Source organism: Heterocephalus glaber, unplaced genomic scaffold (assembly GCF_053883595.1).
Source record: "Heterocephalus glaber isolate CG9 unplaced genomic scaffold, H.glaber_assembly_v1.0 deba00001547, whole genome shotgun sequence".
In the NCBI taxonomy this organism is placed as follows: domain Eukaryota; kingdom Metazoa; phylum Chordata; class Mammalia; order Rodentia; family Bathyergidae; genus Heterocephalus; species Heterocephalus glaber.
Genome location: NW_028258340.1, coordinates 3,807,121 through 3,829,091, shown reverse-complemented (window position 1 = coordinate 3,829,091; position 21,971 = coordinate 3,807,121). Strand labels below are relative to the sequence as shown.

Here is a 21,971-nt window from a genome sequence, read left to right as displayed (position 1 = left end):
CAGACGCGCCCAGCAGCCAACCACCGGCCAGAATTGGCGTGCGGCCCGCTCCCCAGTCGGTGGCAGCCTCGGTGGGCGGGGTTCCAGCAGCTAGCAAGTTAAGTGGAGCCACGGCTGACGTGAGTCAACAAAGGTCACGTGGGAGTGAGCGGGCCGCGCTGATTGGTTCCACTGGCCGGGCGGAGGGGGGGGGGTCACGGCGGCGGCGTGGGGTTCGCTGTGTGACACAATTACAACAACTTTGTGCTGGTGCCGGGGAAGTTTGTGTCTCCAACGAATCCCCCCTTGCTCCCGATCCCCGCGCGCTCCAGCCATTCCCGCCGTCCCCGCCCGTGGCTGCCCCTTGCCCGCCCCCGCGATGTGACCCTACAGCCGAGCCACCGCCGCTGCCGACCCAGTGGCTCCGCAGCCTCTGCCACCGCCGCCTTCGCCTCTACCGCGCTGGGGTTTTTCGTCGCCGCTGCTCGCGGCGGAGGAGAGGCGGCGATAAAGTTAGTGTGCCGGTCCCGTGCGGAGATTGGGGGCGTCGTTGCGGGCCCCGGCCCAGGTCGGGGGGTGTCGGCGTTGGAGTTGTGAATTCGCTGCGTTTCCATGAAATCCTGCGGAGTGTCGCTCGCTACCGCCGCCGCTGCCGCCGCCGCCGCCGCCGCTTTCGGTGATGAGGAAAAGAAAATGGCGGCGGGAAAAGCGAGCGGCAAGAGCGAGGAGGCGTCCCCCAGCCTGACAGCCGAGGAGAGGGAGGCGCTCGGCGGACTGGACAGGTACGGGCCGCCGTCACCCCCCCGGTCGGCTCCGGACGGGCAGGCGCCGCTCTCCTGGGATGCCCGAGCGCGGCTTTCCTCTGGCGGCGGTGGGGCGGGCACCTCGGTTCGCGCTCTTGGCGCCTTTGCCGCCACCGGGTCCTCGGGCTCGGGCAGGGACTGATCGGTGGCGTTCCCGGAGCGTTAATGAGTTGCGTGTGTCTTTCCCCTACAGCCGCCTCTTCGGGTTCGTGAGGTTTCGTGAAGATGGCGCCAGGACGAAGGCCCTACTGGGCAAGGTAAGGCAGCCGCGGGCCGGAGCGCGGACTCAGTCCCCCTGGCCAGCGCCACGCTCGCTCCGGGGCCCACGGCCCGGTCAGTGCTCATTGTGGCCGAGAACGAGGGCTGAGGGGCTTCCGGAAAACTATTTCCTGCCTCTGCACTCCCTCCACCCCGGATACCTCGCTTGCTCCCTTGCGAAATCGCTCTCTCCTGAAGCTGGAAGAACGCAGACGACGGCGCTTTGGGGCCGAGCCCAACTGGGTCGACAAAATTGCCCACAATTTTACAGCTTTTAGGAAGTAGGCCGATGATCTCCTAGGTGCCGATTGAGGCTCGAGGGATCGTAAATGTGTGCAGATTTTCTCAAATTTCCGACTCACTCACCTCTTACGGCTTTTATTCTGTTCCTTCAGCCAGGCTGTTTGTGATGTCGACTGTTAACCAAACGTTTGGGGCTTTCTTCAGTCCCTGCTCCCGGAAGGGGGAAGTTGCACGTAGTTTAGGTCCGTGAAGAGTTTGCATTGGGCTGCTGACATGTATCTGGGTTGGTATGTGTTTTACCTGAAGTTAGGTGACTTGTTTACTTTTTTGGTTTTAATGCTATAGAAATACTGCAGTTGTTTGTGAATGTGTTTTCTTCCTGGAGCCTCATTTCCTGAGTGTGTGACACGGGAGGCCGGGAGGATTTGGGGTGTAGTCTCTGTTTATTTGTGTGGAAAGTTGTTGGCACTGTCATTTAGTTAAGTAATGGCTGCTCCTATCGGCCCAAGATGGCGGGACAGGGTGGGAGGAGAAAGTGAAGGGGGGGGGGTTTAGGGGAGGGAGGAGAGGTAAACATGGAAATAAATAGTAGCGATGAATAGACCTCTTCTTTGGAGTGTGTAGCTCGGTGGTGTTTAATAAAAATTATCCCAGATTATTTGCATATAGAATTCTTGTACCTTTCTCTAGCTTGGAAACAGCATGTATAACCCTGGTAAATGCTTGTCAACCTGTAGCACATTTAGTTACCCATCAGTGAGCTATTGAACAAAGGCTGGAGTCTTCATTCTGTCTGCATCAGTTTGTATATCCTGACCAAAATCTTTAGAAGGCTTTCTTAATTGGGACCGTGAAACTTGGACTGTATGCGATAGGTGTTGCATTCATTAGACGTTTTACGGGCTGAAATCTGTAGCTTTGCATATGACACTAATTTTTATTGTTGCAGTTGAGAAGGAAGTTTGAAATGATCCAAGCCCAGCATTTTCTAATTTTTTTTATTCTTTAGTTATCCTTAATTTTTCTTTCTAGTTTGGTTTAGCAGTGTCATTAAATCGTTTTTATCGTGTAATTATACTTAACGTTTTTGTTAAAAGTGAGTAAATACAAGGAGTTTTGATTGCAAATAATGACCAAAAAGCTGAATGGAAATAATCCTTTTTGATAATTCCAATCCATTTGAGTGCTTACAGAAAACTTTGACCGCATAGGTATTAATTGACTTCATTAATATTATCACTGGAAAAATGAACAGTGACTAGTTCAGGAATGATTTAAACATTGGAATTGTAATTCTTCTGTCTCGATCCGCCCCCCCCCCCCATGTAATTGAAGTATTTTATTTAAAAATACAAGGCAACTGTTAAAATTATTCCAAAAAATTAAGCAAACAATGTAAAGATTTTATTTTGAAGTGAATATTACCAGTTTAACATGGGGTTGGTAAAGTTGCTTGCACAGTTCATTTGGAAAAGTTTGGCCAAATCTTTTTTGGTTATGGTGTTAAAGCAGTAAATGGAATCTGATGTTTTATGTGCATATTGTGTGAAATACTAGTTGATGATTTCATATCTTTAGAATGCTTGTATTCAGATTCACAGTGGATAGTGCTTAACTGTAATATTGAACCCTGCTGTTACTATGAACTGAGTTTAAATTTTAAAAGACTGAACATTTTCAAATATTTTTTGTGAAGTTGTGCATTACTTTTTAGATGTTTGAATACAGCAGCATCTTAAAAATGAGGAACCTGCAAAGCATCATTATATTTTGGGGAAGCGTTGCGGCTTTATAAAACATGGGGTAATTTGATAACCTAAGTAGTTTGTTGAGCTTAAACAAGTCTTCATTGCTTCAGACTCCATGCTTGTAAGGGTGTATCTGCTTTTATCAAGACTCATTAGGCTTAAAGTTAAAATATAACATTCTGTAGTATGTGCTTGAACCCTTATGCAGTTCTTGGTTGCATCTTTGTGAGCCTGAACATAATGGTGGAATGTGTAATGTAAAGCCTGACGTTATATAACCTCGCACCTTCTGTTAGAATTGGATTCTGAATGGAATGAATGAGCTGGAGTCCTGCTGTAGGAAGTATTGAATTATTTAGTTTCATTCCTCTTTTTAACAGTCCTGGGAAGAAGTTTTTTTTTTCTTTTTGTGGAATGTTGAGCTATGTTGGTTTCAGAATTCTTTTTCTCTGTGTCTTAAAAACAAAGAGTTGGCATTTCCCTTAATAGAATGGGTTCAGGCTTCTTAACTGAGAGGACAGATAATAGAATTGAATAATTCCCCCATTCCCTTTTTAGCTATGATTTTTGTTCTGCGGCCTCCCCACACCCCGAAAGATTTGAGTATGCAGTTTGTATAACTTTGTCCTTTTGGACAGAAATGTAGCTGTTGGTGCTTGCTTTCACAAATTCTTATTCATAAATATTATTCACTCTTTCAAGCTTTTAAATTCACATTGTAAATTTTAAAAATATAATCTTTGATCTAAAAGTTTTGGAAAGCTGAAAGCATTAAGGAAGTGTCTCCTACTTGCTCCTGTATGTAGGTATTTCTTTTCCAGACGTGGGGTTGCTTTATTTAAACCCTTCTCTTGGATTTCGTTATATTAGAGTCATTGAGAGAATTCTTGTTTGTAGGATTGCCATGTGATATATAGTGCTTGGGGTTTTGGATTAAAACAACTAGCAATACAGTATATTTATAGTCTATCTTAAAAATAAGATCGTAGAGCGCTAGAGCTTGCTTAATCAGAGTTCTTGTAATGTAGGGAGTGATTTTAAACAGTTTGCCTTTTAATGCTGATCCATAATCTTTTGGTAACTTAAGATTCTTATTTTTTTAATGAAAAATTAAGTGGAACATTTTAACAGATATTAACTGTGGTTTTTCAGTACATTTTTGAAAGCATTTTGAGTTACTTTTTAAAAAATAGGATACAGATTTGAGTTAAAGTGTATTATATATAGCATAAATATGACTGTAGATACTCTGGTACTATAGAGTATCAGAGTAATTTATAATAGTAGAAAGGGGAAGGCATCTTCTCTGTGTCAGGCCAAGGGGCATCTTATCTGTCAGGGAACTATACTTACCTATTTGTTTATTTTAGGCTGTCTTATCACTTTTAAGGGTTAAAAGAAAATACTCTGTCTCACTGGATTTTTTTGGTAATTCTATTAATGGAAAGATTATGTAGAATTGTTAGAAGTTAGGCATTTAAAATGTATGTGATTTTTAAAAAAGGTTAATATTAAAATAGTTGGGACTTTCAGTTTTTGGGATAATAGAAGTAGTTTAAGATCATCGAAGCATATATTTTCCTAAATGTGGTTTGCTTGCATATAGGGGAAAATTATTAGATTGGTTCTAGAGGAGGCTTTTTTATACTTTTAATATTTGGATATTGGTGATGTTTAAAAACAAATGTTACGTGTTTTTTGTTTGCTGGTACTTAAAGAAATATATTCATTTCCAGTGCTAAAGAAGTTTTGTGTTCTTTTTTTTTTTTTTTTTTTTTGGTATTTTGGTTTTTTGGAGACAGGGTCTTGCTATCCAGTTCAGGCTGGCCCTGAACTCACTATTGGAGCCCAGAAGCTGGCCTTGAACTTGTGGCCATCCTCCTGCCTCAGCTTCCTGACTGCTAGGATTACAGGCATGTGCCATGCCTGGGTTCTAAAGAAGTTTAATGTTCTAGTTTGGAAAAAGTAACCATAGAATTAATGTCATGCCTTGTGTTTGAAAAATTAATTTAATTTGATGAGTTTTAAAAAAGTATTTTCCAGTTTGTCTTCTAAACAATTATAGTTGTCATTGCTTATCTGGACAAAGTTTTATGCAGTTACTATATATTTCTTAAAATTTTAATACATTCCTGTTAATAAAGATATGGTAGGTTGGGCTGGGGATTTAGCTCAGTGGTTCGGATGCCTGCCTTGCAAGTGCAAGGTCCAGAGTTCGATCCCTGGTATCAAAACAAAACAAAACAAAGCAAAAAGATACGGTAGGAAATTTACCTATCTGTGCACAAATTAGATGTGTAGCAATAAATAAACAGACACTTTGCACTGAATAGTCTTTCTATGCAATCAGTTACAGATTGACATGACTAGGGAACATACTGCCACCTCTAGATATTTTAAGGTTGTTACAAATTGCTTCAGAGATGAAATTTTGTGACTTAACTGATAAGAGTGGAGTGATAGACCACACACTTTAAACCAAACTGAAGTGTCATTGCTTGGCTAGCTGCAGAGTAAATTTTTTTCTTAGATTATATAACATTTAGTTTTGCTTGTACAGTACTGATATTCTGTATATTTGCAACGACTTTCATTGAAATTATTTTTACTTTGGAATTCATTGTGATACTTTGAGCTCTTTGAAATTGATGTTATTGACAGATAACACTATATTATTAGTAATATTTTTGAAATGTAGTATCCAGAGAGCTAATTTATGTTAACACCACCAGATTGTCTAAGGATTGAAATGGTGGCTAGCCTATTTAGAACCAACATATACTTATTTGTAGATGAGTTAGTTAATGGAGTATATGTAATGAATGCACAGTTGACAATTTTAGGTACTTATACTGAAACTTCACATGTAATTGTATCAATTTTCTATATCTATTTGTAAGTTATGACAGTAATTAAGAGTAACAAATATTTGAATGTATACTACATGTAAGAGTTTTTTTTTTTTGGTACGGGGTGGGGGGGCCAGCAGGGATCCAACTCAGGACCTTGCTTGTGCTTGCCAGGCAGGTGCGGTGCTGCTGAGCTAAATCCCTTGCCCCCATTTGAATGTATACTAAAAGTAGCTTATGCTGTTGAATTTAGTTTCCTAAGAGGGGCAAGGTAAGTACTGTATGACTAACACATCAACGTTAGTCGTAGAAGAAAAGTGTGAAGTGCTCTGAAAGTTTATGATAAAGATCATTTTAACAAGTTATAACGTAGAATGGCTTTTAATGGGACTGGAGAGTGTTTCTTGATTGTATTACTTGGAGATGATCTATTGTGTGTTCTGTACTTCCTGATTTCATTTTGTAGTAATATACCTTCCTTAAGGGTTCCTAACTTGGGATCCTTACATGAGTTTTCATGGGTCAATTTAAGAAATTCTCTGACAATTTTGGAATGATACTCAAGAAGTAGTTAAATAATGGTCATTTTGGAGCACAAATCACCTCTGGGGTGAGGATGGGGAGTAGATTTTAAACTTCTTACTTTATAGATTTCTGTACTGCCCCCAATCATAGATTTGTTTTAAAACTATAGACATATATTACTTTGAAAATGATACAGTACGCATTCAGATAGTGAATATACCAGAATATCACCTTTTGATTAATTAAAGAAGAGGTTAATTTTTTTTTTTTTTTTTTAGACAGGGTCTTGCTATAGTTAAAGCTGTCCTTGAACTCACTATATAGCCCAGGCTGGCCTCGAACTTTCAGCAATCTTCCTGCCTCAGCCTTCCCAGTTCTAGAATTACAGGTGTGCACCACCACACCTTGCAAGATGAGGTTAAATTGCTGTGTCTGTAGTTAGAAGAGACACTTTTAAAAGCTTTATTGCATTCTATTACAACTCTCTGAATTTGGTGATCCTCCAGTGGGGTTAGTAGTGAATGAAGTAGAGATATTATATTAGGTCCTATTTCTTTCTGTGCCTTTGTGATAGTTACTGTACTCATTCTTTATTTTTATGTTTTAGGATCTGTTCCATTGCTGATTTTATTTTTGGGCCTGATGTGGCACAGGCTGATATTTGATTTTGTGGTGCTGAACATTGAAAACAGGGCCTCATGCATTCTAGGCAAGTACTATACTCTTAGCTCAGGTTGATTGTTTGGGACCTAATTAAGATCTATAACCTGAGAGAATGGGAATACTCTCTTATTTAGATAGGTTGAAGTTTTCTGAGCCAGTTTGTAGGCTGTTTGCCGTCTTCCTCTGCACAACTTGGTTTTTTAATTTCTTCTTACCTGTTTTTACCCTTTATTCTTTTGTCTGCTTTTCTACATTGCTAAAATGGTTGGTGTCATTCTGTTGTGGACGTATTCTTGTATTTTTTTTTTTTGGTACCCGGGATCGAACTGGGGACCTTGCGATTGTGAGGCAGATGGCCGAACCACTGAGCTAAATCCCCGGCCCTGTATGTTTTGTAGTTTTGTCTGTGTTAGAATTAGTAAAAGATGCTACTGCTAAGTTTGTTCTCAGAAAGAAGGTTGGACTTTGTTATGGTTGATGGTATAACATAAGGTCATCTAATTCACTGTAATTTAGAACAATGGAAGAAATTGTTTTAGAAAAAGGGTTGTTTTCAGTCTGTAGATTATCATATTATGTTCATTACATCCTTCTCTTTGGGATAAAGTGTAGTTTATTCAGGGAAATTTCTAGTATTTTCTAAAGTCAAGAAAATCAACCAACTGACCATACCTGTGACCCAACTTGAACAATTTTCTGTTCATAGCCAGTCTTGTATTATTTGTACCTTGCCCCTTGCTCCACTATCTTGAGGCAAATCTCAACATCAGCCACATCATTTAATCCATAGGTGTTTGTTTGTCTATGAAACATGACAGTAATGTCTTTATTAAATGTAGAAATGATTTTTTAATGTCAAATATTTATGGACCTTTTTTTACTGTATGGAAGATGAGAATTGTTTGGGAAAAGAGAAGAAAACATTTAGCTGAATATATGATGTGAATTTGTGTTTTAATTTTGTGGTAGGGTTCTGTAATAGAATATTATATAATACATGACCAAAAGTTCTTTTTCCTAAGAACTTTATGAGTCTTAGTTGCTTGCATTTGTTTGGATAGTTTGTATATTTAAGGAAAATGCTTTTTTGTTTTGTTTTGTTTTTTTGGTACTGGGGATCAAACTCGGGTCCTTATGCTTGTGAGGCAGGCAGTGGAACCACTGAGCTAAATCCCAGGCCCAGGAAAATGCTTTTAAGACATGGTAGTTAAAATAAATATTTATGCTTTTGAATTTCAAATATTAGAATGAGAACTAGAAAAACTTTTGCTTTGTTTGATATGTGAAACATTTGTTGGACTGTTTTGAGTTAGAGGTCATCATGTTCAGGGCAACCAGTAAGATTAAGCCATCTGACTGTGTGATATATTAAGTATGATAATAAAGGTGTATGCATGAAAAGTACTCTGAGCCCTCAAATGATGGAACAATTAGAACACTTCAAACTTTTATTATGGATAGTTTAAACTGTGCACTATTGAAGATAGTGCCATAATTCTCAACATTTTGGAGTACTTAATTTTGAGTAGAAAAGAAGGTGAGGGAAACCATGAAGATGTAACATTTGGTCTTGGTTTTAAAACGTTGAGTAGAGGTTTACTAGGCATATAGCAAGAGGAAAAAGAGAACAGAGTTGGAGGTAGGAAGTAAAATGGTTTTTGAGGAATTTTAAATAGTCTATTGTGGATAAAGAGCAGAGTGTCTCAGTGGGATTGGGAGAAGGTAACCGAATGTGTGAAGGACTTCGTCACTGTAGGCTATAGGATGTTGGTGGGGGCATTACTGAACTCAACTCTTTAATCAGGACAAGTGATGTGATCAGAAGTAAATGAAGCAGAGTGCAAAGAAAACTACTGTAATTGTGAAGTACTGATGGTTAGATAGTAATGTGTGGGCTTTAGGGTGGAATTCTGCTCCTGCTAGTTACTGAATGTGGGATCCTTAGGCAAGCATCTTTTCAGAGGTGGCTCAGTTTTCTCATCTGGAAAGTGGAAGTGGTAATAGATTTCCTCTGCGACAGTGGTGGCAAACCTGTCGCATGCATGTTGCAGCAGGCTGTTTGTATCATTGAAAACATTAAAAGATTCACCATCACTATTCTAGGATATTGCATTTTGTGGTAGGGAGAGAAAATATGTAAATTTCCTGACATTGGGTTTATCATGGAAGATGCTCTGTACATCTTCTTGATGAATTAAAAACGGTGCAGCTTTTAGTGTGTTACTTATTTCATAAAGAATATCTATTTTCATTATAGATCGGTAATAGTTTAGAAAAGTGGTACTTTATTTTTTCATTCATTAACCTTTGGAACAGAGTGTAGGGATTTCCCTTGAAGACCAATTATGCACTCCAGTATTTTTACTTAGTTTACTGATTCTTGGATAGAGTTGTTAATGGCGGGTGTATGGTGGGAAGAAAGAAAAGCTTTAAAAACCATTGGATCGGTTAAGCTGAGATAGCATGGATTTTACTGCATAGTTTTGTAGTGTACAGTGGCCTCTTAACATATTCTCTTCACATCTTCTCTATTAATTGTAAGGGTGGTAGGGAAGGACAATGTGGACTTGATCCCTAGAGAACCTGTTGCTTTAACTGGAAAAACATTTGGTAAGCACCATTAACATAGTTAATAGGCGTTGGTATTTTTCTCAACTTGGCTGCTCAAAATGATTTTTGGTTGGGAGACTATGTGATAAACTGGGAAGAACAATGGACTCGAAAACTGAAGACTTGAATTTGTGAGTTTGTTGCCTACTTTAGTCAGAGCACTTAATTCTGCCCATAGGTTCACCATCTGTTAAAAGAAGGGCTAAGAATTAGCAATTTCTTTTTTTTTGGTACCGGGGATCGAACTCAGGTCCTTGCGCTCGCGCAGCAGGCGGCGAAACCACTGAGCTAAATCCCTGACCAGAATTAGTAATTTCAAAAGTGATTATATAACAGCAGAATTATAGCTGGCTGTATGTTTGAATTTTTTAGTTTGACTTAATTCTTTAAGATTTTGACCCAGAAAGAGGGCAAGATTAAACTTTGTTCTATTTTTTTTTTTTTTGGTACCGGGGATCGAACTTGGGTCCTTGTGCTTGCAAAGCAGGCAGTGGAACCACTGAGCTAAATCCCCGGCCCTAAACTTTCTTCTAGATTGCAATTTTCTTTGATTTTAGCCTCAAGCCTTTAAGACCAAAAATTGAATGAAGGCATATAATGAAACCTTAGAGTTGCCTGTTTTTGTTAATCTAGTGCTTACCCATTCTGTTAACCTTACATTGGTTTGCAGTTTCATCCTGTTTATTAATGGTTAGTGCTTTGACTTCCTCAAAAACTGCTCTTTCTTATAATTGGGTATGTTGTTTCTTATTTGATGTTCCTGATTCCAGCTGTAATCACTGTATATTCTTGCTTGCCTGGAACTTACGTGATGGCAGGGCTTAATGAATTCTGAAGTCTTAATTGATAAGAAATGTCACATTGAACAAGTATATACTACTAGGTACTGGGCATTTGGGTGTTACAAAGATGAATAAGACCCCTCAGTTTCCCTGAGAGTAGTAAAAATCACATGGTATTAGCCAGGGCACTTTCTTTTGTTCCTTTTTTTCTTTCCTTCCTTCCGAACTTTCCTTTTTTTTTTTTTTTTTTTTTTTGAGATAGGGTCCTGCTACATATCTCAGGCTGGGCTCAAACTCAAGATCCTCTTCCCCAGCCTCCTATTCCTGGGATTACAGGCATACATTACTATGCCCAGCTAGTTGGGACACTTTGCAATCTACTGAAAGTAACTTTTTATTTTTGGGTTTTGTTCTGTGTGCGTGTGAGATTACATTTTCTTTAAAGTTTATTAGTTAAGGTAGATTTGGAATTTTTCAGTTAAATTCAGAGTATAACTCTTTAAGTTACAATTCTTAACTCATAACTCTTAAGGGAAGCTTTTTAAAGAACAACTTTTCAAACATGACAAATGGATAGGTAAAATGAATTGAATCTCTTTCATTGAGGTTATTCAAGTTTGTCCACTGATACTACTTGGTCAGGATGTTGCAGGCAATATTCAGAAGCCCAAAGATAACTGAACAGACTATCAGTAAAGATTATTCAATGTAGCTGGGCATGGTGGCACATACCTGTAATCCCAGCACTATAGGAGGTAGAGACAGGAGGTTACAAGTTCAAGCCCAGCTTGGGCAATTTAGTGATTTAGTGAGATCTTGTCTCAAAAACAAAAAGCGGGGATGTAGCTCAGTGCAAAGGCCCTGGGTTCAATCCCCAGTACCACAAAAAATAAACAATAAAAGATTATCCAGCTCATAAACAGTCATGATTCTATGGAAAAAAAACTGGGTTCTGAATGTCTAAGGAAGAAGTAGAGTCCTTATAAGCTGATAAATATTTTTTGAGTCTTGTCTTATTGGATATGGTTGTCCTTATTTATAGAAGTGTGCATTACATGACAGGTTGGATATTGTGAATACATTTTTGGAAATGGGCATACTTTTCTTTCTTTCTTTTTTTTTTTTTTTGGTACCGGAGATCGAACTCAGGTCCTTGTGCTTGCGAAGCAGGCGCCGGAACCACTGAGCTAAATCCCCGGCTATGGGCATACTTTTCTACTGACTTTAAATAGTTCTTTTGTAAATTTTGTGACAATTGTAGATTCACATGCAGTTGTAAGAAATAGTAGATCTATTGTGCCTCTTAAGCAGTTTCTCCCAATGGTAGCATCTTGTGAAAACTATGGTACACTATTATAACCAGGATATTGACATTGATGGAGGCAAAATACAGAACAGCCCATCTTCAAAAGTATCTATCTTGTTACCCTTACATAGCCATTCTGCACCTCCACCACCTATTTCTAACCTGGCACCACTAATCCATTTTCTATACTTGATCTTAGCCAAAAGGCATCACTAATCCATTTTCTATAATTCTGTCATTTCAAGAATCTTCAAAGTTTTTTTTTTTTTTTTAACTGGGGATTGAACTCAGGACCTTGAGCTTGCGAGGCAGGCGCCAGAACCAACTGAGCTAAATCCCCGGCCCTCAAGAATCTTATAAATGGGATATAGTATATGTCTTTTTGGAATTGCCTTTTATTCATTAAGTAGGTTTCACTGGGATCATCTAATTGTTATGTTTATCAGTAGTTTGTTCTATTTATTACTGAATAGTGTTCAGTGGTAATTGATGCACCAGTTTCTTTTCCCATTGAAAGACATCTGAGTTAATCTCCAGTTTTTGGTTATTGTGAGTAAAGTTGCTATGAACATTTGTGTATAGGTTTTAGTGTAAACGTAAGTTTTTTCCTGTATAATTCCTAAGAGTGCAATTGCTGGTAGTTGCATGTTTCACTTTAGAAAAACTGCCCAGCTGTTTTCCAAGAGCCATTCTACCATTTTATATTCCCACCAGCAGTGTATGTGTATTCCAGTTTCACTGCATGCTTGCCAGCGTTTGGTGTTACAATTAAAAAAAAAAATTGACATTGTGATAGGTGTGTAGAGATAGGTTATCCAAATGTCTTTTACATTGATTGATTGATTGATTGATTACTTGGGATTGAAGGCAGGGCCACTCACTGAGCTACATTCCCAGCCCATTTATTTGTTTATTTATTGTGGTTCCGGGGATTGAACCCAGGGCCTTTTCATTGAGCTACATCCCCAGCTATTTTTACTTTTTATTTTTGTGACAGGATCTTGCTAAGGCACTAAGTTGTCCAGGCTGGCCTCGAACTCGAGAGCCTTCTGCCTCAATCCTCTGGAGTAGCTGGGTGCTTGCCCATTTGAAGTTTTAATGGCTAGTGACATTGCAGATCTTTCATGTTCTTATTTTCCATTTGTGTATCCTGTTTAGTGAAATAGCTGTTCATGTCTTGCCTTTTTTTTTTAGTTTTTTTGAGACAAGGTCTCATCATGTAGCTCAGGCTGGCCTCAAACTCAAGGTGATTCTCCTGCCTCAGCCTCTGGACTGCTGGGATTACAGGCGTGTGCCACCACACCCAGCACCCATTTTCTAATTGGATTTTTTTTTTTCTGTTTAGTTTTGAGAGTTTTGTATGTTTTAGGTTTAGTTTTGTTATGTGGGTGTAAATATTTTCTGTTTTGTAGCTTTTTTTTTTTCTTTCAGAGCAAATGATTTTAATTTCTTGCAGCCTAATTTATCAATTCTGATTTTATGGAGGTCTAAATACACTTTGCTTGGGCCTAGATTTGTAAGAATTTTTCCTATGGTAAAGGTTTTACAGTTTTACTTTGTATCAGGTAGGAGGTTTAGGTTGAGCTTTATTTTTGCCGTAGGATGTTAATTGTTTTTAACCATTATTGTTGAAAGGCTATCCTTTCTTTCACTATTTAATTGCTTTTGGATCTTTATAAATCATTTGGGCATATTTTTAGGGGCTTATTTCTGAGTTCTTTTGTTGTATTTCATTTGTCCTGTGTGTCTATTTTTTTTTTTGGTACCGGAGATCGAACTTGGGACCTTACACTTGCGAGGCAGGCGCCGGAACCACTGACCTGAATCCCCAGCCCTGTGTGTCTATTCTTGATTATTACTATAGCTGCATAGTGTGCCTCACCAGGGATAGTGATTCTGACTACTTTATTCTTTGTCTAGGTTGTTTAGGTTGTTCTAGCTGTTCTGAGGCCTCTGACATCTCTTATAAGTAAAGTTTCTCTATAAATTCTATAATCGGGTATATCTATGTAAAAACTTGCTGGAATTTTGGCAGGAATTCTATGAAATTTATACACTAACTTGGATAATTTTTTACTCTGCTGAGTCTTACAATCCATGAGCATGAGAGAACTCTATTCATTTATTTAGGTATTCTTTGACTTATTCCATGACCATTCGTTAAGTCTCTACCTAAGTATTTTCTTTGGAACAAGCATAAATGGTGATTTAAAAAAAAAAAATACAGGGCTGGGGATTTAGCTCAGTAGTTTCGCTGCCAGCTGTGCAAGCGCAAGGACCCAAGTTCGATACCCGGTACCAAAAAAAAAAAAACCATTTCTAAATCTTCATTGTTAGTATGTAGATTTTTCTGTTTCAAGCTTGTATCCTGTGATCTCCTGAATTCATTTATTCTGGGAATTTTTTTTTTGAAAAACAGTGACAATAGACATCTTTGCCTTGTTCTTAAAGCTCGAGGGAGACCATTTTTTGTTGTGGAATATGTTAGATTTTTTTGTAGATGTAATTTGAGGAAGTTCCTGTGTCTATCCTTTTCCCACCATTCCTAACTTGTTGAGAGGTTTTTTTTTACATGAAGAACGTTGGATTTTGTCAAATGGTTTTTCTGTGTTATCTGATGTGATTAAGATTTTTCTTCAGTTTGTTGTTAATGATTATAACAATTGATTTTTTCTTTTTTTGCACTGTTGAACCAGTATTGCATAATCTGAATAAAACCCAAGAGGTCATGGTATATACTCTTTTTGTATATTGTTGGATTACATTTGTTAACATTTTGTTCAGGAGTTTTTTGTCTAAGATCATGATGAGAGTATGAGTACATTCTCATTTATAATATTAGAATATGCCACTATTTTGTTGAGGATTTCTATGTCAAAGTATCATGAGAGATAGTGGTTTATAGTAACTTTTTGTGCAAAATTTGTGTGATTTTGGTATGGGTAATACTAGCCTCCATAAAATGAGTTGTGAAGTGATTTCTTCTTCTGGATGAGAATGTGTAAAATTAATTTTAATTCATGTCTAAATTGTTGAAATTCTTCAGTGAGACTATTTGAACTTACTTTTTTTTGGAGCTTTCCATTAGAAATTCAGTTTCTTTAGTACTTTTAGGGCTCTTCAGATTGTCTATCATCTTTGCTGATTTTGGTAGTTTGTATTTTTTGAGGATTTGGTTGAAGTTGTTGAATTTATGAGCATCACATTTATTCCTTTATAGTCATTTTAATGTTTGCAAGATCTGTAGTGTTATCCCCATTTTCATTTCTAATGTTGTAATCTATATCTTGAAATTTTTCATTTTTGTCAGTTTTCTGAAAGTTTATCAGTTTTAGGAAGTTTTATTTTTTGGAGAACCAGCTTTTTATTAGTTTTTTATTTTATTGAGATGGGGGTCTTGCTATTTTGGCCACATTGGCCTTAGACTTGAAATTCTTCCTCAGCCTCCCGAGTTAAGTGGGATTATAGGCATGTGTCACTATGCACAGCTTTATTGATTTTTTTATCCATTGTTTTCAACTTTATTTATTATCTGTTCTTTATTATTTCCTTCCTTCTACTTGCTTTGGATTAATTTGCTCTTGTTTTCTTCACCTGGGAACTCGGATTAGTGATTTGAGACCTTTCCTTTTCTCTAACAATTGCCATTATAAATTTCCCCGACAGCCAACTTTTGCTGTTTGCCACTTATCCTTGCATGTTATATTTCCATTTTCATTCAGTTCTGTGCATTTTAATGTTTCCTCTGAGATTTTTTTCTTTGGTCCATGAAATATTTAGTAGTGTTTTTGTCACTTTCTAAATATTTTGAGATTTTCATGTTTTCTTTCTGTTACTGATATTTAGCTTGATTCTATTATGGTCAGATAATTTATTCTGTAAAATTTCCATTCTCTTATATTTGTTGATTTTTTTTTATGGTACGGGATATGGTTTATATGGTGACTGTTCCATGAGTGATTGAAAAAGCATGTATATTCTGCTTTTTGGGTAAAGTTTGTACTATATCATGACCATTAAATCCTGTTGGTTGATTATTTTCATTTCTTCTCTATCCTTTGCCGATATTTTGTGTCTAGGAGTTCTATCAATTGCTGAGTATGTCTGTCGTATTATAAATCTTTAACTACAGTTGTGGATTTGTCTATTCTCTTTCTAACAGTTTTTGCTTCCTTTACTTTGAGGCTGTCATTAGGTCTGCACACATTTAAGGTTGCCATGTCTTCGGGTGGGTCGATACTTTTATCATAATGTAATGTCTGTCTTTGTTTTACTAATGATTTGCCTAGCTCTGAAGGCTATATTAATATAGCCACTTCTACTTTTGAAAAAAATTAAGTATTTACGTGATATGCCATACTTTTTCACCTTTTTTTGTGGTGCCAAGGATTGAACTCTGGACCTTGTGCATGATAGGCATGCACTGTACCCTGAGCTACATCCCCAGCCTGCTATCTTTTTCCATTCAGTCTATTCATGTCATCATATTGGAAAAAATTTCTTTTTTAGAAAGTATATTGTTAATTAATTAAAAAAGTCACTCTTCACTGATTAAAATCAGACTTTTAAATGCCAAGTTTAGACCTCTTAGGTTTGGTATGTTAGGGTTTAAGTGTACTGTTTTATTATTTTTATTTATTTATTGTGTTACTTATTCCTGTTTCTCTTTTCCTTCATTTCTATGGGTTATTTGAATTTTTTTAAGGATTCTATCAAGGTTTTGTTGTATTTTTCAGTTTTTTCTTTCTGCAGATTTCTTAGTGGTTGCTGAGTCTAGATGCTACAGAATTCATTTGTAATTTATCACCATCTTTTGGTATTGATGGTTTACCACTTAGAGTGAAGTGCAGAAATTTTGCTTCCATTTAGGTCCTTTGTCGTCCCCCCCTCGCCCCATAAGTTAATGGAGCTTAAACCCAGAGCCTCACACTGAGCTACATCTCCAGCCCTTTGTTTTGTTTTGGTACAGGGGATCTAACTTGGGACCTTGTGCTTGCAAGGCAGGCGGCGGAACCACTGAGCTAAATCCCCAACTCCAGCCCATTTTTATTTTGAGATGGGGCCTCATTAAGTTGCCCAGGCTGGCCTTGAACTTGCCATAGATCATCCTGCCTCAGCTTCCCAAGTAGCTGGGATTACAAGTATACCAACTATACCCACCCCTCTCTACTTTTGAAATATACATTTCTTAAGTATTTCCTGTATGTACATTGAATACTGCATCAGATGATGTGATAAGTTTTGCTTTGACTAGCAAATATTGAGGAAACTCATGAATAATGTGACAGACTATTAACATTTACTCCTGCTTTTTCCTATTTTAGTGTTCTTTCTTTTCTGAAATTTTAGCTGCCTTCTATAACCATTTCCTTTTGGTTTAGAGAACGTCTTTAGCCATGCTTTCATGGTAGATTCGCTAGCAACAAATTCTTTGTTTTTCTGAGATTGCCCTTATTTTCCTTCAGTCCTTAAGTATGTTTTTGCTGTATATAGAATTCACAATGGCTGATTATTTTCTTTCAGTACTGGAATGTTGTGGTATTTCCTTCTGTTCCGTATGGTTTCAGATGAGAAATTTTCTGTCATTCAAATTGATGTTTCCCTGTAAATGCATCATTTTTGTCCTTGATACTTTCAAGCTTTTTGTTTTGTTTTGTTTTTTTGTCTTTAGTTTTCAGAAATTTCATTAGAATGTATCTTGGTGTTGATGCTTTTTGTTTTGTTTTATCTGGGTTTAATGTGTATCACTAAATGTTGGAAGTTTTCAGCCATTGCATCTTTGAAATTTTTCTTTTTGTTTGTTGTTCTTTTGGGGATTGAAACCTAACACTTCTATATTCTAGGCCACATTCCATCACTGAGCCACATCCCCAGTTCTTTTTTTTCGGGGCAGGGGTATCAGGAATCTAACTCAGGGCCTTGGGCCTATCAGATGCTGCTGAACTCCACCCCCGCCCCACCCCCCCAGCTCTTGAATACTTTTTCAATCCTATTCTTTCTTCTGGGATTTAGGAAGAATCTTAGTTCTTTTGTTTTTGTCCTATAGGTCCCTGAGGCTCTGTTTTCACTATTGTTTTCTGTTGTTTAGATTGGCCAAATTTCGTTGATTTGCTCACTGACTTCAATGTCTGTCATTTCCACTCTTCTGTTAAACCCATCCAGAGTTTTTATTTTGGTTATTGCATTTTTTAAAAGTTTTATGATTTCCATTTGGTTTTTTTTAAATACCTTTGATTTGCTGAGATTTTTCATTTGTTCTGAGAGCAGTTGTAATTGCTTGTTTGAAATATTTTATTGACTGCTTTAAAGTCTTAGTCAAGTAATCAGAAAACCTGATTAGTATGAGTATTTTATTTGTTTCTCTTCATTCAAATTATGCTTTACTGGTTTTTTTGTATGTTGTGTGATTTTTGATTGTGCACTGGGCAATTTGAATATCATATTATGAAAACTTTTTTTATAGTAATCTCCGTGTTGAAGTGTAGGGCAAGGGCTAGGTGGGTGTATATATTCAGCTTCTCACTGCACTGGGTCCTGCCAACAATTACTCTGGCAAAAGTGATACATTGAATCATACTGTCTTGTGTGGTGGAAGTTCAACTCCTGCTTTATCCTCACTGACATCTTCCTGACAAGTTGGACAACAGTTTACACCACCTTGTTGTCTCTGGGTGAGAGGTATAAGATCAAATTCTTGATGGGCTATGCTAAGTGGAGGGTTAATTCACATCAATCTGATGCTGCAGAGGTAGAAACTCTATCTCTTAGCAATTTTACCAGTTAATGTCAGGTCGGGGAATGGATACCGCTGGTATGAGAGAATGGCTGAAGTTGATTGTGGGTTACTTTGTCTTAGAGTGCTTCATTCAGTCTCAGTGCTGGGTGGACATGGAGGTTCACTTTCCCACTGGTTCTCACAGTTGCGGGGTGGGGAAGGGGAGAATGGAATGCTAACTAATCCCAACTCATACTGCCTTGTTCAGTATTTTTGGCATGTGCGTTGTGCTCCTTGCTGGATCCTGCTGATCCCAGTCCTATGTGTGTAGGAGTGGTGGTGGTGAAGGGTTGTAGTAATTGCCTCACACAGCTTTAAATCTCCTAGGTTCTGGGTGGTGGTGGTAGTCTAGTGGTGGCTCATTGCCACCAACCCAGCAGGCTTATTAGAGCATCTCCTGATTCTAAAGGTCTAGAAGACCAACTTCCTACTCAGCCCCACCCATGCTATCTTGGCAGGGGAATTGTAGCACCCTGGTGTGAGGCAATGAAAGACCAGTGGTCTGTTTTTGTTCTGCTGACCCCACCCTTGTAGTGGCTCTGACTGCTATAGCCATCTTTTGAGGGTAGAGGCAAGATCACCTCTATTCTGTCCTGCCAATAACACTGGGCAGGGGAAACAAGATATTGTACCAGTTTCTGCTTTGTGGTAGGCTGTTGTATGTGTAAGATTAGCTCTAAGCTTAGTCCAATGAAACTGCAGGGTTTACATGTGTGAGTGAGAGTGAGTGAGTGTGTGTGTGTGTGTGTGTGTGTGTGTGTGTTTGTTTTCCATTGATGTTTAGCAAGAGTAGGGTGGGTCTTGCTAAAAAGGGTTCTGTTGTTAAGCTATCCGTTCTCCAGCACTTTGGCTATTAGGAACAGCTTTTTCTTGGAGCTTTTTTACTCCATGACTGTTGAGGATCTCCAAAGCAGTAGCAGTACCTGATCCTAGAAATACGGGAGGCCATGAGAAAACTGAGGGAGAGCTTACTACCTCATTATTCCTCCAGTTTTAAGGTCTCTAGAAAGTCTGCTCCCTTTCTACTTTTCAGATACTTTTTATGCTTGTTTCTTATGTTATTTCCAGGAATTCTTTAGTTAAAAGAGGTAAGACTTGGGAGAAAGGAAGCTGGTTCATTTTCATGGAAATAGGTATCCTTCATTGACATTTATAGTAAATCAAGTTGGGATTGTGAAAATTTTTACCCAAAGCTATTTTGCTGTGTGAATAAAGTGTTAAAACTGCACATTTGTAGAAAAATCTTAACTTTTTGCAATATCATCAGTGATCATAACATGTCCTAATTATAAAGCTCTTTCCATATATCAGGATTTGACCCATAGCAGTATTATTTTTGAGTATAAGATTAAATAACTACAGTGTTTGCTTTTGAGCATCCAATACTTTCTCATTCTTTAAAGGAATACATAAATACATGTAAAGAAAATTGAAAAACACACTGGATTATATAGTAGAATGGTAGCCTTTCTAGTCTGCCATCAAACAGCAGTTACTCTTTAGTTTCCTATTTCAAAATATACCAATACAAGCTGGACGTAGTGACATGTGCCTGTAATCTCAGCACAAAAAACACATTTATACTGCCTTTTACATTTACCTGGTGTCTCAGTCAATTTGTGCTGCTGTGATGAAGTAACACAGACTTAGGAATTTATAAATAATAGAGATTTCTCATAGTTCTGGAGACTGGGAAGTCCCAAGATCCAAGGTATCAGCAGATTTAGTGTCTGCTACCATGATGATGGTACCTTGTTGCTGCATCTTCATACAGTGGAAAGCAGAAGGGCAAAGAGACTTACAGATCCCTCTCACCTCTTTTATAAGGTTATTTGTGTGTGTTTGTGTTTTCATGTGTGCTAGGCAAGTGCACTGATCTACAACCCCAGCCTTTACTCATAAGGTCTCTGCCCTTATGACTTGATTCCCCCCCGTAAAGGCCTCATCTCTAAATTCTGTCACATTGAGGATTAAGTTTTAACATACAGATTTTGGGGCAGCACATTTCAGATGACAACCTCTGGGTAGTTACCTTTACTGACACTTTTTTGGGTGAATTTGAGTTGTTGTCTAGTGACCTTTTATTTCAACCTGCACCACTCCTTTTTGTATTACTTCTAGTACAAATGTGTTAATGACAGATTTGTCTTTATTCCCCCCCCTTTTTTTGGGTACGGGGAATCAAACTCAGGACTTTATGCTTGCTAGGCAGGTGTGGCGCCACTGAGCTAAATCCTCGGTCCTCCCTTTTTTTTTTTTTTTGGTACCGGGTATCGAACTCAGGACCTTGTACTTGCGAGGCAGGCAGCAGAACCACTGAGCTAAATCCCCCGCCCTCTCCCTTTGTTTTTAAGGATAGTTTTGTTGAATATAGAATTCTTGGATGACTTTTCTTTTAGCATTTTATTTTTTAAATTTATATTTTGTCAGTACTGGGAATCAAACTCAGGACCTTGCGCTTGCCAGTCAGGCACAGCACCACTGAGCTACATCCCCGGCCCCTCTTTTAATACTTTAAACGTGTTATACTACTGGTTTCTGGCTTCCATGTGTAATAAAGAAATCAGGTATTAATCCTTTCAGGATTCTTTGTATGTGATGAGTTGCTTCCAAGATTCTCACATCTTTTGGCAATTTGACTGTAATGTGTTTTTTGGGTTTTTTTTTTTTTGGTACTGGGGATTGAACTCAGGACCTTGCGCTTGCAAGGCAGATGGCAACACCACTGAGCTAAATCCCCGGCCCTGTAATGTGCTTTAATGTAGAGGTCTTTGAATTTTCAACCTGAATAACTCCTTTTTGTATTACTTCTAGTACAAATGTGCTCATGACAGATTTGTCTTTATTTTTCCTTTTTTTTTTGGTACCAGGAATCAAACTCAGGACCTTGCGCTTGCCAGACAGGTGTGGCGCCACTGAGCTACATCCCTGTTAAGTGTTCATTGATGTGGTATTATTATTTTTGTTACTTTTGTACAGTTTGCTATCATTATTTCTTAAATGTCCTTTCCCTCTTCAACTTAAATTACGGATCTTTTTGGTATACTGCATCGTGTCCCATAGGTCTCTGAGGGTCTGTTCATTTTTATTCCTTGTTTTCTCTTTCTGTTCCTAGGCTGAATAATCCCAATTGGTCTCTTTTCAAGTTTACTGATTGTGTGTGATCAGATATGCTGTCATTTCAGTTATGCTTTTTATTTCTGTTTGAACTTTGAAATACAATTTATCACCATGTATTGATATTTTCTTTGACACATTGAATTCATACTTAGTTCTTTAGACATGTTTTATTTTAGTTCTTTGAACATGTTTACAATAGATGACTTTTAAAGTCTTGATTAGTAAGTCCATCATCTGGTTTCCTCTGAGACAGTTTGTAGTGATTGCTGTTTGTTCTGTGGATGGACCTTTGCATGTCTCAAAATTTTTG

General features: G+C 38.2%; 1 protein-coding gene across 8 annotated transcripts in view; it reads left to right on the top strand.

The window, feature by feature from the left end:
- The first annotated feature begins 223 nt into the window (after nucleotides 1–223).
- Nucleotides 224–21,971, top strand: part of Kdm6a (lysine demethylase 6A) — a 213,940-nt gene continuing 192,192 nt past the window's right edge. For 7 of the 8 annotated variants that reach the window (XM_021249581.2, XM_004871536.4, XM_004871537.4 and 4 more), the window contains exons 1-2: nucleotides 224–761; nucleotides 976–1,039. In XM_021249581.2, coding sequence (XP_021105240.1) covers nucleotides 592–761; nucleotides 976–1,039 — 234 coding nt within the window. In that variant the 5' untranslated portion in view covers nucleotides 224–591. Of the gene's footprint in view, nucleotides 762–975; nucleotides 1,040–1,466; nucleotides 1,571–21,971 lie in introns of those variants that run through there. The other variant, XM_087189829.1, reaches the window with a different exon arrangement.